Raw genomic sequence first — 17,101 nt, 5'->3', positions numbered from 1 at the left:
AAATGATTTGCAGCCAACTCAGCAGGGAGAAATCTGATCTCTTCTCTGCTGTATTTTTGGGGAACAGGGTCACTATGAGCCAAAACAAAGAAAGCAGTATGACCAGAGGCTGGTTGCTTTAGAAGGAGAAGTGATGGGACGTATTCTGAGAATTTAAGAAGTATACGCATTATGAAAGTTACTGTTGTTTACAGATCCACTTATAAAACATTAGATCATGCTTCCAATTACCACGGTGTTCAGTCCCCAGCACCGGTCACAGAGTTTGGTCTCCAGAATCTGAGGCAGTTCTGCTTAACCAAGCTTAACTCAACACCCAGACCACAGGCCCACCCATTACCCTGGAAAACCAAGCATTTTCCTGGGCCAAGCAGCCACTGTGGACAGCATGCGGATTCTCCAGAAACCCAGGTGCAGAGAAATGGCAGCTAAGCAATGAGAGAGCGCCTGCCGAGTAGAACAGTGTTAGGGAGAAAAGGGAGATCGGGTTAGGCGGGAACGAAGGCAGGTGGCCTCCTTGTTTCCTTGGCTCCAGCCTGTCTTGCTCTGCTTCTATTCCCACGGCATCAGCCACTCCACTCGTCCAACCCCAAAAACATGTGTTCCTCTGACCTGCAGGACTTCATAGTCAGTAGATCTGGCACCCCATTGTTTATGATATGACCAGTGATTACCAGGGTAGGGGTGGAGGAAGGGTGGCTGTAAAGGGGCAGCACGAGGGCATTTTTGGGGTGATGGCACTCTTCTGTATATATGGTCACATGGATCTGTACATGTGCTAAAGTTCATAAACTGGTACACTGGCTCACTCAGAAATCAATTCTACTGTATGTTAATTAAAAAATAAAATTGAAGCCTTTGCTCAGTGGTTAGAGCATCGGCCCATGCACCAAAGGGTCATGGATTTGATTCCTGGAGTGTACCTGGGTTGCAGGTTCAATCCCCAGTCTGGGTCCAGATGTGTGTGTGAGGTAACCAATGGACGTGTTTCTCTCACATTAATGTTTCTCTCTCTCTCTCTCTCTCTCTCTCTCTCTCTCTCTCTCTCCCTCCCTCCATCCCCCCCTTTCAGTGTCTCTAAAAAAATCAATGGGAAAAATATCTTCTGGTGAGGATTAACAAAAAAATAAACAAATAAAATAAAATTATAGAAGCTAATAGCAGGTAGAACTTTACAGATGATTATCATGAACTTTAAATGATTGGTATCAGCAAGGTCCCCGTCACAGCAGAATTCCTCAAAGCTCCCAATGCCAGGTGCACATTTTCTCCAGTTATGCAAATAAGATATTTGTTTTAGTCATGGGAAAACAAATAATGTAGGAACAAGACATGGATGTTTACTGCTTCAACTTCTAAGCAATATTGACTGGAGATTAAAAAAAATTAAACACATGAGGATTGGAAGGGTGACAATAAAACCATCATTATTTGTATGTAGGGAAGCAGGGAGACTAAGAAATACAGAGAAAAGAGATCACACGCCCTCCCAAGTGCAGATGTTCTGTTCGGAGGCTGACCTGAGCCAAGAAAGAGAGAATTTGTAAATGAACTCTGGAGTTCTAATGTTAAACAGGACTGGACTCTGTTCTGCCCAGAAAGAGGCTATTGTTTAGCACTGAAAGTGATTAAGCTCTGAGAGCGGCCAGAAATGTCAGCAGCCAGGAGGATTGGAAACACTACATGTTGTGGGGGGGAAAGAGAACACCCAGAAATCTGCCTCCTGGTTGCAGGTAACAACACAGGCTAGCTGGTTATGCTGATGAGATGCTCACCCTCTGATGGGACAGAAGCCACAGAGCTGCTTGGGGGGTGGCGGGGGGGGGGGGCAGAGATAGGGGGACCTGCTGCCAGACCCTCACCCTGATTCCCATAGTCACATTCACACGTCCACTTCTGTCAGAGGAGCAGGAAATGCAGGCAAGCTCCCAACTCAAAGTCAATGAAGCCAGGACCTTCCCAGCCCTCTTGGGATTTGAAGCCTGAGGAAGTAATGATGTCCAGGGGCACATCAGGCTTTTGGACAACTAAGCAACTCTTTCCCATTAAAAGTGCAATATGTAAAAGTAAAGGGGCAAGTGCATTTGGCAGAAAGGGGTGAGTGAATAAGGGAAAAAATGACATGATGGAGTGAAAGAACTTGGCTGGAAAGCGAGATGGTGTTGGAGGAAGGCAACATGAGGGAATTAGGTGAAGAGGATGCTGAGTTCATTGGTCTGTGTGATGAAGGGCAACTTTTTGTTGTTGTTAGAGTTACTCGAGTCCTCGTGCTGACTGGCATTTTTTTGTGTGAGGTTTTCTTCCTGAGTAATCCTGTACCTTGGCAAGCATGCACAATACAGTTGTTGTAACTTTAAGAAGACATTGTTGGCCTAAGATACGTTAGTTGCGATCAGAACAGCCATCATTGTGCTTTATAGAGAATCCATTTTGTGATGTCACAGAAGCTGCCATGCTTCATCAGAAGGCTCTCTTTCATGAGCACCTGATATTTTCTTTTAGCTCCTGAGGTATTCTAGCAGGGACTCATATTTATACACCCATGTTCATGGCAGCATTAGTCACAATAGCCAAAAGGTGGGTCAGCCCAGGTGTCCACACATACGACTTGCTAACAGCATGTGAGGACTGAGCGGGCCAGGAAGGACCGTGAGTGCCTAAAGCACAGGCAGGATGGTGGCACTCTCCTAAAATTAAATCAGCATAAAAGCAACCTCCAACCAGAAATTAACTGCATGCAAGCCCCACAAATTCAGTTTTCGCCGTGATGATTATTTAAATGCTCTTCACGAAATATCCAGAATAACATGATTTTAAGTACTTTCAACAAATAGTTTGAGTTTTTGTGCCATCATAAGCCCTGACAATGCCCATCGAAAAATCCACTCAACATCATATGTCATCAGGGTGCTGCAAATTAAAACAAGAATGAGATATAAACGCACACCTATTAAAATGGCCAAAGTCCAAAACATTGACATCAAATGCTAGCCAAGATGTGGAGCAATAAGAACTCTCGTTCATTGCTAGTGGGAATGCAAAATGGTGCAGCCACTTTGGAAAACATTTTGGCAGTTTCTTATAAAACTAAGCATACTCTGACCATATGATCTATAATAATTGCATTCCTTGGTATTTAACCAAAGGAGTTATGTCCACACAAAAATCTGCAAGTGGATATTTACATAAGGTTTATTCACGATTGCCAACACTTGGAAGCAACCAACGCGTCCCTTGGTAGGTGAGGCATAAATTAACTGGTACAAGTACTTTCAGCAGCACTTGGAGAGATTAATGGAGGTGAGAGAAAGTGGGGGTGTTTTGACACTCTGGCTTCTCATGTGCTGACATTTAATAAACCTTGGTAAGGAGAATCTAATTCCAGAGCTATCAGCATTTTTAGGATGTTTATTTGACAAAGCAGCTGCATCCACAGCATTGAGGCTTTTCGGACTTGAAGCACCTAGCCCCAGGAGAGAGCTGGGGGCCTTCTCCTTTCGTAGTTGGACCCAGTGCTACGTTAGGTGAGCAGTTGGGGCTGCAGACGGTTTCAGGCAAGCTTCACAGTGGATCGCTCCTCTCCGCAAACAGTGGCATGTTGTTTACCAAAAGGGAAGTAACAAATTCTGGAATGTCACCCTTTCCTAAGGGCCCCTGTGTTTCAAGGCCAAATAGCATGATACATTTTTTTTCTCCCCACGTGGTGCTTCCACGGAATAGAACAGGCTGGAGAAGCAGGCTTCTCTGTGCGCGCATGCGCACGAACCCAGCTGTGTGTGAGATGAGTGCCTCCGGCAAAGAGGGCGCAGGGCAGAGGGACAGAGGTGGGCATGAGGGTGGCTACTCCCACCTCCCCACGGGCAGGGGGACCGCCCAACAGGCAGCTGTGTCTGGAGCTGAAATACAAGCAAGGAGGCCAAAAAAAGGTTAGAACTTTACTAAAGTTTACTCCCAAACAATGCAGTGCAACTGGGTGGGGGGTGGGGGGGCGGGGCTAGGGGCGGTTAGAAACCCTAGGGGCTTATAAACGGAGGCCAGTCCCCTAAGGAACCCGGTAATTCATTTTGTGCGAAGATTTCTGGCCAACCTCAACACACAGCAGAGGCGTTAGAGCAGCGGTTCTCAACCTGTGGGTCGCGACCCCCTTGGGGGTCGAACGACCCTTTCACAGGGATCGCCTAAGACCATCGGAAAACACATATATAATTACATATTGTTTTTGTGATTAATCACTATGCTCTAATTATGTTCAATTTGTAACAATGAAAATACATCCTGCATATCAGATATTTACATTACAATTCATAACAGTAGCAAAATTACAGTTATGAAGTAGCAACAAAAATAATTTTATGGTTGGGGGTCACCACAACATGAGGAACTGTATTAAAGGGTCACGGCATTAGGAAGGTTGAGAACCACTGCGTTAGAGGAACAGCAAAGACTGTAGTGACTCCCCCTATAACACGTGTCCTGTCAACATGCACTTCACGTCACAGTTTTTTGAGGGCAGTATACCTTTTTCCACTCATGGTTTACTGAACCATCCCCACCATACATGTGTAGGTTACTTCCAACCCGTTGCTGTCATAAATTGTGTTGTAGACACACTGTTGGACAACTTTGCCCATGTTCTTCAAAAATGCTAATTCTCCTAAATGAAGGTAAGTAAGCATGTATTGAGCTTTACAAACTGGATGATTTGGGCACTCTAAGCAAGACTGCAAAAGAAGCCAGTCATTGTCTTGTTGTTGCCTGTTTTGTTTTTACCATTCTAGCTCCTGCCTCCAGCCCTCTTGGCACCCTGGCCTCTGGTGGTGAAGGATCCCAGAGGGAACTACACCTGGACGCCCACCCGGGCTATTCCCAGACTAGGAAATAGCTTCTCCTTCCCCTCCAAACAAAACTCTCATTTATAAATAGGACTGATCTCACTTAAGACAAATGATGAAGTAAAACCCAAATGATGCTAGTTAACCTTTCCCTGTGAAATGTGAGTAGAGACATTTTTTGAGTGGGGAGGGGACGTTGGCTATCCCTCATTTTCTTCAGGCTTACTCTCCCTCACTCCATGACCCCATAACAGGGGATCAGAAACAAGCCTCCTTCGGAAAGGCAGCCGCCCCTTTCCTGAGCTGTCACCACCCTGCAGATGTGGTAGTCACTGCTGGAATGGGCAACATCCCAGGAAAGCTAAGCCCGACTTAAAATCTTGTTCTTGGATGACAAATGACTGGTAAGGCTGACAAACGTTTGAAATGTTCTTGGCTTGTGGAAGGTTATTTCAATCATTGATTGTGACATGTGTACATTTCAAGCTCTCACTTCTAGAGTGGGAAATCCCAGCTTTGAAAGAGGAATCAGCATCAACCTAGAAGCAGGTGAGTGGGCCTCTAACCTGTCCCTCCTACTAACAGATCAGATACAAAAGGCCATGCCCTTCTCTGAGGTTTTAGGTAATAACACTCACCCTCGGTGGGGTGCTGGGAGAATGATGTGAGCTAATGTATGAAAACATATTAAGTACGTACAAGCATAGGTATGTTTGTTGTCAGTCTTTGTAGAAAGAAAAATATTTTTATGAGCTCGACGTATATTAGAAATGTAGCAGAATCAAGCATTAGTAAAGCTATTTGGTATAATCAGGGTCAGAAAACTACAGAATTATACTTTTTCTTCCAGTAATGGCCTACAAGCAAAATATTCATATTCTGTTCTCAGCAACAAGTTCAACTGTCAACCTATTAGTTCAGAATCCAAAGGATATGTTCAAACATATTCGGAACCCAGTGATGTGTCTGCGTTGTTCAATGTAGCCTCGGGAAATCAGAAAGAAATATTTATGTGTTAAAAGAAGAATTGTCAAGAAAAATTCCACAGGGTGCTCAGAGTTTTCTGATCTTTCAGAGAAAAGGCGAGACTGCATCTTCCTCTCATTTCTTCCGATTAGGTGCTGGGATTACAACATGAAACAAGACAGAGTCTCCAGCCTCTTGTCTAATGGAAGAAATCAATGAATAAACAGTCTAGTCTATGTGCTAATTAAAACAGACAGCCCTGATTACGTGGTATGTTTGCTCTGCTCTGTTGCGGTAGCTGCCTGAAACCTGGGCGTGGGGCATAGGTTCCGGCCTGGAGCACAGGGTGCCTTTCATCTGCTCACAGGGCGTTCCCTGTCGGTTCTACAGACCTAAATTTCCATCACCTTCAGAACAAGGGAAACCTGCCTTAGAGTTTTTGTGTGAATTAGGTATGATTGGAGGGATCATCGCACTCAGCCATTTCTAGTAATAGGACTTCACTTATCATAGTTTGCGTTAGGGAGTAGGGGGATGTAGTTCCTGAATTTCATAGTTTTTTTTTAAGGAGTCAAAGCCTATTCAAATCAACTGATGTGAAGCCTGAACCTGGCCAGGCCACTCTCCCAGCTCTACCCATACCCTTACTCTGACCGGGCCCACAAGGCTGCTGGCACCAACACGCAGCAACTAGGGCTCCTGGGAGATGAGACCAAAGTCCTGTTTCTTTGTTTGTTAAGCCAAAGCTTCACATTTTGTTGTTAATGTAATGATGTTTTTGTTTATTTTTTTGCTGCTCTAGGGAAAGATTGTACCAGCTGGCTTATCAGTCACCATCCTGTGAATTCCCCAAAAAAGCCCTCTTTGGACAGATAATTTTAAAAGGCTCCTTCCCCCCACCCCCCCATGAGCCTCCACCCCCAGGTAAAGGGCTTGGTGAGCTGGGCTCTGGTGGACTTCAGCCCCACCCGCCTCTCCTGGCTTCCTGCAGTGTGCAGCCCGCATAGCAGGAGGTCGTGCACAGGTCCTGCCTCCCAGGGGTTTGCTTTCGGCTCCGGAGAGGACCGTGACTTCTGTACTAAAACAATGCTGAATGTTCGAAGGCTCTCTTCAATGTGGGCTTATCATTTTCTTCTGTATACTTTTCTTTTTAAAATGCCAAAGAGCCCTAGCTGGTTTGGCTCAGTAGATAGAGCGTCAGCCTGTGGACCAAAGGGTCCTGGTTTTGATTCCGGTCAAGGGCACATGCCAGGGTTGTGGGCTTGGTCCCCAGGGTGGGGCGTGCAGGAGGCAGCTGATCAATGATTCTCTCTTATCATGGATGTTTCTATCTCTCTCTATCCCTCTCCCTTCCTCTCTGAAATCAATAAAAATTTTTTTTAAAAATGCCAAAAGAAGTGTGATTATTAACATATTTTTAAAACTTACATAAGTAACACTCACTTTTCAAATCCTGACTTTGATTTCAAGTTCTGCTTCCCCTCTTTTTATTCTTAGGTTTGAAACCATAAATGCTTCCAATTCTTTATCTCATCCTCCTTCCTATTTGTGCCCCTCCCCCATAACATTTTGGAGAAAGGGAATCAATCACCTTTACACCATCGAGTCAGGATTTGAAAGCAGTGTCTGTTCTAAGATGCCTTCTGTGCTTCACAACCATTTTGAAACGAGATGACCAAGTTTGAACAGTGCCTAGAAAAATATTCCCACGTGGTGCTTGGGGTTGGGGCTGGGTGTGCCCTGGAGTGGGAGGGCTGGTCATAAGGAAGGGACAGGCATTACTGCTGTTGGTGGAGTGATCCCCAAATCCCAGTCTGTGGCATTAGGGAATATCTGAGGTGTACCCAGAGTGTCCCTTGTTAGTGTGGGGTTTCACAATTTCTGGAGACCTCTACCATTGAGTCATGAAACTTGAAGTTAAACCGGTGACTGCAGAACAGACAAGATTAGGAAGCCAGTTCCTAGGGAGACTGACAGAACGCTTCATCTCAGCCAGAGTAATTCCTGCTGTCCCCACACTCAGAAATGGATATGTGAAATCCAGGTACAGCGCAGGTGCGAGTGTGACCCCATGAGCTGGCACCTAACAGGCCAGAATAAGCTCCTGCCGAGTGAGTGGCAGGGGCCCTGGGCCTGCACTTGCAGAAGCCCTCAGCTGGGACAGCTCCCGGTGCACCACCCACCAGGACTGGGGTGGGGGGTGGGGGGCAGGAAACAGGCTTCCAGGGAGCAGAAACTTGGAGGCGTGGGGAGGAGACAAGAACCAGGGACAGGTCTGCCAGCCGAGGACCCCGCCTATTTTATGTAATGGCTGGGGTAGAGCATTGAAGCTCACTCCCTGAGACCTTGTTACCAACAGACCTAAATGCAGATTTAGACGCGTTTAGTGAGAGCTTTCTCCTTGCCAGGGGGAAGCAGAAATGTTTAGTGCTGCACTTTTTCCCCTGGAAAGGACACCCTGGAGTCTTTGGCAGCCTGGGCAGGGGGGTGGGGGACTCAGGATTCAGGATGCTGCCTGGGAAAAGTCGGAGACAGTGGCCACAGCGTGACAGTGGCCACAAACTGTTCGGGACCCAGGACTCTGCGCAGGCTCAGGGTCTCACCTGTGGAGGGCCTCTCAAGTCGGAGTGATGTAGGGGCGGGAGGAATCTAACAGAGACAGATGGGGGAGGGGGCAGAGAGCAACCAGGGGTCTAGATTTGGGACACTGAGCTGCAGCCCAGAGGAGAGGGGGGGCCGGTTTTGTCTGAATTGAAGATGTGTTGGCCAAGGAGCCAGGAGTCTAGACCAGGGAGTTTGAATCTGCGCGGATTCTGTTTAAGAGGAGAGCTGATCTGGGGGGAAAGGTGCAAAACAAGCGGAAAGGGTGTCCGGGTGCTGCGGTGGAGCGGGGCGTCCAGCACGCACGGACCAGGGAACGGCCAGCGCACACCCCCTTCCCCAGTGCTCCAGCCGACACCCTCACCCACCCCAGGACTTGCTGGGCAGGGGATCCAGCCGCGGGGCCTCCCCTCCCTTCGCGTGGCCTCTCCCCCGCATCCCCTCCCCCGCTGAGCCGGCAGCAGTGGAGCCGCGACAGGAGTGCAGGGCACAGGCAGTGGCGCGCGCTGGCCATGGCGCAGACTGCGGGCGCGCGGGGTCGGCCAGGGCAGTGCGGGCGGTGCGGGAGGCGCTGGAGGTGCGGGAGGCGCACGCTGGTTGCCTGCGTTGCCTGGACCGTGGTCTGGGTGCTGGCCGCTGCGCTGCTGCTCCGCGCGCACCCCGGGGTCCTCTCTGAGCGCTGCACGGACGAGAAGAGCCGGCGCATCCTGGCCGCGCTGGTAGGTCCCGCTGCCGCACTGCCCCGCGAGGTGCGCCCGGGTGCAGGGGTGGGACCCGGGTCGTGGGATGCAGGATGCGCAGGTCCCAGTCTCCGTGGGATGGGCACTGTGTCCCCGAGCCCTCCCGGCGCGCAGGAGTGTTTCTCCCCACGTCGCCAAAATTGGTCCTTTGTCCCAAGAGTCTTCCTGCCGACTGCTCTCCCGCCGCCCCTGAGCCCGCGCTCCTAGAAAGTTTGCGGTAGGCTCTGAGTCCCCCCACAACCCCTTGGTGGCCCATCCCGTGTGGGGCAGCCGGGTTAGGGGCCAGGATACGGACCAAGATGCTTCTCGGGTCCCTGGGTCCCTGTTCTCTGGACCAGACTCCGTTCTGCGCTTCCAACCTGGGCTTCACCACGCCGAGCCGATGCGCTAACAGGGCCCTGCCTCCTGTGCCCCAAGCCTCGCTCGCCTCACACTCGCCTCATGCATCGGTGGGACCCCAGGCACAGCGTTCTTCCGGGAGGCGATCCGACCCCCGTGGACCCTAGTCCTGGGGTAGTGGCTGCAGTCTCTGTCCCTCCACGGGAGGGCCTGATTGCTCCTCAGCTGGGCGGGGCGGGAAGGGGAGACAGAACCGCAGGGTTCTGTCTGCGCGCACTGGGCCCCAGATGCTCATCAGTTGCTTCCCAAACGCTGGCTGCTCCTTAGTCTCAGTTTGGTTCAGAAGATTATGTGCTTTAGGAGATTTGAACAAAGGGAGAAATCCCCCAAAGGAAAGCCAAGAAAGATGAAGACAGCGGCTACTCCTGTTACATTGATATTTGAAGTGTTTATTCACTTCTCCAAACAGTGAGCATCTAAGCATTTGGTATGAAAAGTGATCTGTTTTCTAAGAAATCTTCAAGAAACGCATGGAAAGTTTTTAGTTCAATTGCTTATATATGGGTGGGCCCTTTGAGATTGTATGTTGTTTTTTTTTTTTTAAATATATTTTTATTGATTTCAGAGAGGAAGGGAGAGAGGGAGAGAGAGAGAGAAACATTAATGATGAGAGAGAATCATTGATTGGCTGCCTCCTGCAGGACCCCTACTGGGGATCGAGCCTGCAACCCAGGCATGTACCCTTGACCAGAATCGAACCCAGGACCCTTCGGTCCCCAGGCTGACGCTATATCCACTGAGCCAAACTGGCTAGGGCTGAGATTGTAGGTTTTCAAAACGGGGTAGCATAAAGGTTTTCAAGTAAATGATTTTTTTATATAAAAAGTGAGATTGGAAAAATTTAAGGAATAATGAGTGAAAGGTACAAGCTAAAACAAATCATATTCCCTAATTGAGTCTGACATGTGTCATCATGAATGGACCATAATGCAAATGAGACTCACATCATTGATTCCCTCCATCCTATCATCTATCCATGCATCCATGCATCCATGCATCTACCACCCACCCACTGATGGTTACACTAAAGTTTATCAAGTTTTCTTTAAGTTGCATGAGCTCTTTGATTTTCTCAGGAACCCATATAAAAACTCCTTTCTTTTTTGGGGGTGGGGGGCTGATTGACTGTTTATAGTGAGTGAAGATTAATAGTTTGGCCAAGAATGAATACTTCTGCTTACAAAAATAATAGAAAATAATCTTTTAGATGAAAGTAAAAGATGAATTCCACTTTTCCATTTATCTACCTTTGACTAAGTGGGAAAGGCCAAATGGAAATGAATAGCCTAATATAAATTAAGTAATTGCTCATCATAACTTTCCAAGCATTTCAGCCCATAAATTAAAGCCAATTCTGACGAGTGGTTCTACCACTAAATCTCCAATGGCAGCCCTAGGGGGTCATTTTTAGTCTGACCTAAAGCTGAAGAGGGCGGTCCTCCTTCTGGAGGCTCTCTCCTTTCTTGTTACCAAAAGAATGATGTGAAATCCCAGGTCCCTCTTGCTGAAGTTCACCTGCCGTTGTCTCCCTGAACTGACTTTTCGGGGAGCATCATTTGCACGCCTTGTTGGAGGCCATGGTTTCTCCCACGTGATCAGGACTTGGCTTTCTCTCCCTCTCTTCCTACCTTCTCCATTCTGACTTGTTGATGTGAGCCCCACGCAGCACGCTGGCTCCCTTTTACCCAGGACACTACCCTCACACAAGCTTTGAATAAGACCCAGTCTGCAAACCTCGCTTGCTGGGCCCTAGCTGCCCCGCAGAGGCTGGCACGGTGGCCTCCCAGGACTCCAGCTGAATCGAGCTCCTGTCTCTGGGCTCCCCAAGCACTTTCAATTCATTCTGCCTGGCTTTTATCCTTAGTAATAAAACAGGCTGTTAGTTTTCTGACTGGCCTCCAGACTCTCATTAGCTTTCCCTCTGAATAGCAGAGCATAGAAGGAGTAACTGAACTGAGCCAAAGGGAGCCCTCTTTCTCTCTCTGGCAGGGGCAGCAGAGTTGTGGACAAGGCCTGGGGTTTCCCAGGCCCCCAGTGCACAGGGGCCTTGCGGCCTGCGGGAGGAGTCTAGCTGAAGCAGAGGAGCCAGGAGCCAGGTCTGCTGCTAGCCCCAAGCCACCCCACCTCCTGAGGGAGCCCACCGCACTCCCCAGCCCTGGAAGAGCCAATTGGCCTTGTTCCAAAGAGTGGAGCACTGGGTCTGAGAGCTTTGGATTTCCCTAGTCAGACTGCAGTGCTCCTCTGTACTGCGGCTTTCCAGCTCATCCCATAATGAAGACATCCACATGCCCTCTTAGACTGCCCTGGGAGGTTGCCCGACTGTTCCAGAGAGCAGTGCCAGGAGGCGATGCAGGCAGATGAGCCTTAGGCCATGCTTGGTAATTCTTGCGCCCGGCTCCTACTCTGCGGGCGGAGTTCTTCCTGCAGTGGCAGAGAGGGCTGGGCTGCGGGTGCCTGTCTGCTTCTCAGGGTAGGCACTGTGATTAGTTTTACATGTATCATTTCACTTAATCCTCTCCACAACCTCTGGGAGGCCTGTGCTTTGACTATCCCCATTTGGCAGATGGTGAAACTGAGCCCCAGAGGGGTCAGCTTGTCCTGATTTGTGCAGTTAGTGTGTGTGGAGCCAGGGTGAACCGTGTGCAGTCTGATAGGAGAGACCCTGTGACAGCGAGTGGCTTCTTTAGTAATGAGAACCGTCAGTAACAAGTGGGTATACTTGACCCTCCACAGCATATCGCTTCCAAAGCATCTCACAACTGTTCCCACGGCTGTTATTCAGAGGCTTCCTTCCCTTTTGGCTAGTTAGGCTTTATGTGATTTAACTTAGTTGCCTACATTTGGGGTTCCTGTTTAGACAGGCTTGTCTTTTTTGCTGTGATGGAAACCCAGGGCCTTAGCGCACATCCAGGGCACATGCCCAGAAAGACTTTATAGCAGAGAATAACTCTGTTCTCCTGAGTGCTCGTCCAGGGTCAGGAAGACTGCCCAGCAGACTGGCCAGTTGCTCTGAGAGTGCAGTGCACAGCGTCACTGCCGGGGAAGGATCTTCATCGTGTGACGATTGCTAACCACACAGGAACTCAACACTCCTTAAAAACAAAACCAAACACACAGAAAACCCAGATCTTAGGCATGACCCCCGAGACCTGTCAACCATTTCCCAAACTGGAACGGACAGGCTTTGTTTTTGCTTGAGAAGCATGATACAAGCCGGAGAGATTCTAAGCGACAACCACAAAGAACTCTTCCTGCAGAGCTGGGCATGCTGAAAATGTGTGTTTGCATATTCCCACACAACTGCAGGAAATACAAACGCACAGTGAGTCCAACTAATTAGATAATGCCACTTAACGACAATGAGACTTTTTTCTCAGTGTATACCTGTGGATTTTCTGTGCACACACATGTGGGTACAGAAATGTACCTGTCTTCAAACTGGCAGTTTGGATGTCCTCATAGTCAGAGGAAACTGATTTTTAAAATGGAGTTAAAGGAAATAAAAGCACATTTTATTTTATTTTTTAGTTAAAAAAGAGCTTCTTCACCCTGGCCAGTGTGGCTCAGTGGTTGAGTGTCATCCCTTGCACTGAAAATTTGATGGGTCAATTCCTGGTTAGGGCACATGCCCGGGTTGCAGGCTCTATCCTTAGTGGGGGGAGAGGGGCATGCAGGAGGCAACCTGATTGATGATTCTTGTTCATCAGTGTTTGTCTCTCAACCTCTCCCTTCCTCTTTCTCTCAAAATAGAAAAAACACACCTCTTTTTGAAAAAAAAAAAAAGAGCAACTTCAATAGGACCTGCTGCTAAATAAAATAATTTAATGATTGTCTCTAACATGACAATTATTCATTAGTTTGTAACCTCATAATTTATACTGTAAGCTTGCTGTTTTTTAAATGCTAGATTAAGCTTTTCTCTGTGTTTAGTATGCACAGACATGCGAAGACTCTGCAGACGCACTCTGGCACTAGTGACCAGAATAGCTGCTGTGGACAAAGTTTACATTCTACATAAGTGGCGTGGGAACCGAAATGCCCCAAATCCCCTATCCTAAAGGATGATAGCAAAGAACAGTTGTGTGATAATTGCATTGTTGTGCTTTGCTCTAATGTAAACGGTCTCCTATGATAAATGAGGTCACAGACCTAAGACCTCACCTGGGCATCTCGCTCCACTTCCTGTCCTTGCCGATGCCTAACACCACATCCCTTATGCCTCAAAGTGCTGATCTTCAGAAAACAGCCAACATTAATGTTCCCCTCCAAAATCGATAGGCCATATGCCAGATTCAATGATTAGACTGTTGTTCAAAATATCTTGCGACTGCTGTTTGGAACTGCCTTCCAAATTTGCAGGGGCAAATCTTGGATAGGTTTCAATTCAATTTGAATTTGATTTCATCAATGCAGTACAGTTTTGTAGGGAAGGCTGAGCTGCGGGAAGCCTGCAGGAGGGGGGATGGCGCAAGGGTGGGTCCTTCAGTGAGAGCCCTGGGCAGAGGAGCATCCCCACCAGCAGGTAGGGCTGCCTCAGGGGAAGGTTGATCTGACCCTTGCAGGGTAGGAAGCATTTGTGCCAGGTGGAGATGCAGAAATGGCTTTTTTTTTTTTTTTTTTACAGTTTTAAAATTGATTTTTTAGAGAGAGAGGAAGGTAGAGGGGGAAAGAGAGAGAAACATCTATGGGAGAGCAAAACATCTATTGGCTGCCTCCTGCACGACACCCAACAGGGGTCAAGCTGCAACCTGAGCATACGTTCCAACTGGGAATGGAATGGCAAGCCCTCAGTGCACAGGTTAATGCCCAACCAACGTAGCCACACCGGCCAGGGCAGGAATGGCATTTTTGATAGGACACCCCAGTCCATCACACAATGGCCGACGCTCTGACCTGCACTCCACACCCTGAACTGGTCTTGTTCTCTGAACACCCCATGCTACTTTGCAACTCCAGGTCTTGGCACAGGCTATTTCCTTCCATGAAACTGCCCTCCCCCTCCTTGTCTACTAAGCAGACTTGCCATTTGTTTTTCAAAAGTGAGCTCAGATGCATCTCTCTAGGAAGAAGCCTCCTTGGCTCCCGACGTCTAATGACCAGGATAAAACTAGCATTCCCTGAGATAACCAAGTCCTCTGCACCCATGACCTTGGTTGACCTCCACAGGCCTCCTGTGACACAGTATTATCGTCCTATATTACAGATTTGAAAACATGCTCCACACCTCGTGAGGGCAGAGCCCAGGGACCAACTCAGTTTTCCCAAACCACACTTCCCAAACTTACCTTGCCCATGTCATACTCCGCTATCATGGATGAGTTTCAAAGGCAGCCACCACTGTTCTGTGAACTCTGGAGCCTGGTACCTGTAGTTGGATGGAGGCTCAGCTCTCCCACAGCTGGACTGAGTTGGAAAGTGGCATTGTTAACTGGAAGCTGGCCAGGTGTACCTGAGGCAGGTGGGCCTTGTCTGTGGCCATTGCTCTCTAGCTGAGTCTAGCACAGTGGTTCTCAACCTTGGCTGCACATTAGAATCACCTGGGAATCTTTTTAAAATCCTGATTTCTGGGCCTCATCCTCCGGAAATTCTGTTTCTTTGTTATGGGGTGGGTGATTCTAATGTGCAACCAATGTTGCGAACCACTGCTGGCAAGTCCTGGCTGGACTGGCTTCTTAGGGATGACTGCAGTGTGGAAGTGGCGGGGTCACCACAGCTGGACGGCGGGAGACCAACTTCTGGGCTCTGGGTGTTTTGATTTTGAGACCCTAGCCCTGGGCCTGATTGAGAAACATAAATATGAGGCACTTTGAAGTCTTTTATTTAATTATGCACTGACTTCCCAAAGACCCTGCAGGGCTCATGGGGTTCCCCTCAAGGGCTGATGAGAAGCACCCCAAGCTCAGGGACCAACCTGGGCCCTTGTCCTGCCCCCTTCCGCCGCCACCACCTTGTGACCTGCTGTCCCTTCTTTCCCAGTGCCGGGACTACCAGGGCGGGGCGCTGGCGGGCGACCTCTGCGAGGACCTGTGCGTGGCGGGGAGGCTGCAGTACCGGCGCTGCCTGTACTACGAGAGGGGCAAGAAGGTGCTGCAGGCAGACTGGCGCGGCCGCCCCGTCATCCTCAAGTCCAAGGAGGAGGCCTTCTCCAGCTTCCGGCCGCCGGGCCTGATGGAGGACCAGGCCGAGGACGGAGGCCAGGGCTTCCCGGAGGCAGAGCTGCTCCTGCTGGTGGCGGGGGAGGTCAAGAGCGCCCTGGGCCTGGAGCTGGCGGCCGGCAGCCTGGGGCCGCTGTGGCCGGGGCGCCGGGGCGCGCGCTGGCGGGGCCAGCTGGCCAGCCTGTGGTCGCTGGCGCAGCAGGAGGAGTTCGTGCTGCTCAGCATGCTGCACGGCCTCAGCCCGCACGCCCCGCCGCTGCTGGGCTCCTGCGGCCACTTCTACGCGGTGGAGTACCTGGCAGCGGGCAGCCCCCACCACAGGGCTCTCTTCCCGCTGGACGGGGCCTCGCGGGGCCAGGCCCAGGCCGTCAGCGACATGGCCCTCAGCTTCCTGGACCTGGTGAGACATTTCGACAACGACTTCTCCCACCGCCTCCACCTCTGCGATGTCAAGCCCGAGAACTTTGCCATCAGGAGGGACTTCACGGTGAGTGCTCCTTGGAGAGTGGACGCATCATGTGGGGGACGGATGGTTTTAAATGAGAAATCCTGGGGCACAATGTAGCATCATGCTGCCCTGTAGCCTGGACAGCCCATGCAACCCAAGCTGAGTTCATGAGAATTCAAAGGACACATGCACCTCACCCCACTCCAGGGGGTGGGTGGAATGAAAGGCTGGAAGGCAGGAGCCCAGGCCCAGAGGCGAGGCGTGTCCTCCCTGGGGCTGTTCTGGAAAGCAAACTCTTGCTGAGAGCAGAAAGCAGTCTTCAGGGAGGAGGGGCCACATAGGATGACGAGGAGGATGGCCGTGGGGGCTTTTGGACAACAATCCAGTTGGGGGATGCTGTCTTCAAACTGTCCAGGCTCCATGACAGTGTGCAACATTTTTCTAGCACTTTCTCCCTGGAGGTTCTAGCTAGCTTCCCTTCCACGGGTAAGATTTCTAGAGGGACTGGAGTGGGGCGCCTTCTGCAGGGACAACCCTGCCCAGGTGGACATGGTGGCCTCCACACTGTTCTGCAGGGCAGGTGCGTTTTTGCTCCCTCTCCAGTGTCGGAGGAATTGAATGAGGAGGAGCTGCAGTGGCAGGAGGGACTGCAGTGTCATTGGAAGATAATCCTCTCTCTCCTCCCCCCTCCCTAGGTAAACCCAGGTGTCACAATAATGCTACCTGATCTGGATGCTCTATCCCAGGGGCCATTGCCTGGGGTCACCCCTGTTGCAATGAGTCATCTCTTACACTGCACCTGCCAGCAGGTGAAGGCCCAGGCCAGCTTCACTCCAGCCGCCTCAGTGGGCTGGGCATTGTGGAGGCTGGCTCATGGTGGACATAAGAAATGTTCAAACCTATAGAGAATTTTTATGAGTTTATTGGGCCAAACTGATGACAAAACCTCAATAGTTAGAT

General features: G+C 49.7%; 1 protein-coding gene across 1 annotated transcript in view; it reads left to right on the top strand.

The window, feature by feature from the left end:
* Nucleotides 1-8,911: 8,911 nt before the first annotated feature.
* FAM69C (family with sequence similarity 69 member C) overlaps nucleotides 8,912-17,101 on the top strand; it is a 16,036-nt gene continuing 7,846 nt past the window's right edge. Inside the window, exons 1-2 of the mRNA XM_006090790.3 lie at nucleotides 8,912-9,118; nucleotides 15,515-16,180. Of these exons, the coding sequence (XP_006090852.1) occupies nucleotides 8,912-9,118; nucleotides 15,515-16,180 (873 nt within the window). The remainder of the gene's footprint in view (nucleotides 9,119-15,514; nucleotides 16,181-17,101) is intronic.

The sequence above is a fragment of the Myotis lucifugus genome, unplaced genomic scaffold, assembly GCF_000147115.1.
Source record: "Myotis lucifugus unplaced genomic scaffold, Myoluc2.0 scaffold_82, whole genome shotgun sequence".
Classification (NCBI taxonomy): Eukaryota; Metazoa; Chordata; class Mammalia; order Chiroptera; family Vespertilionidae; genus Myotis; species Myotis lucifugus.
Note: the sequence above shows the minus strand (reverse complement) of the source record. Positions and strands in the feature narration are given on the sequence as shown.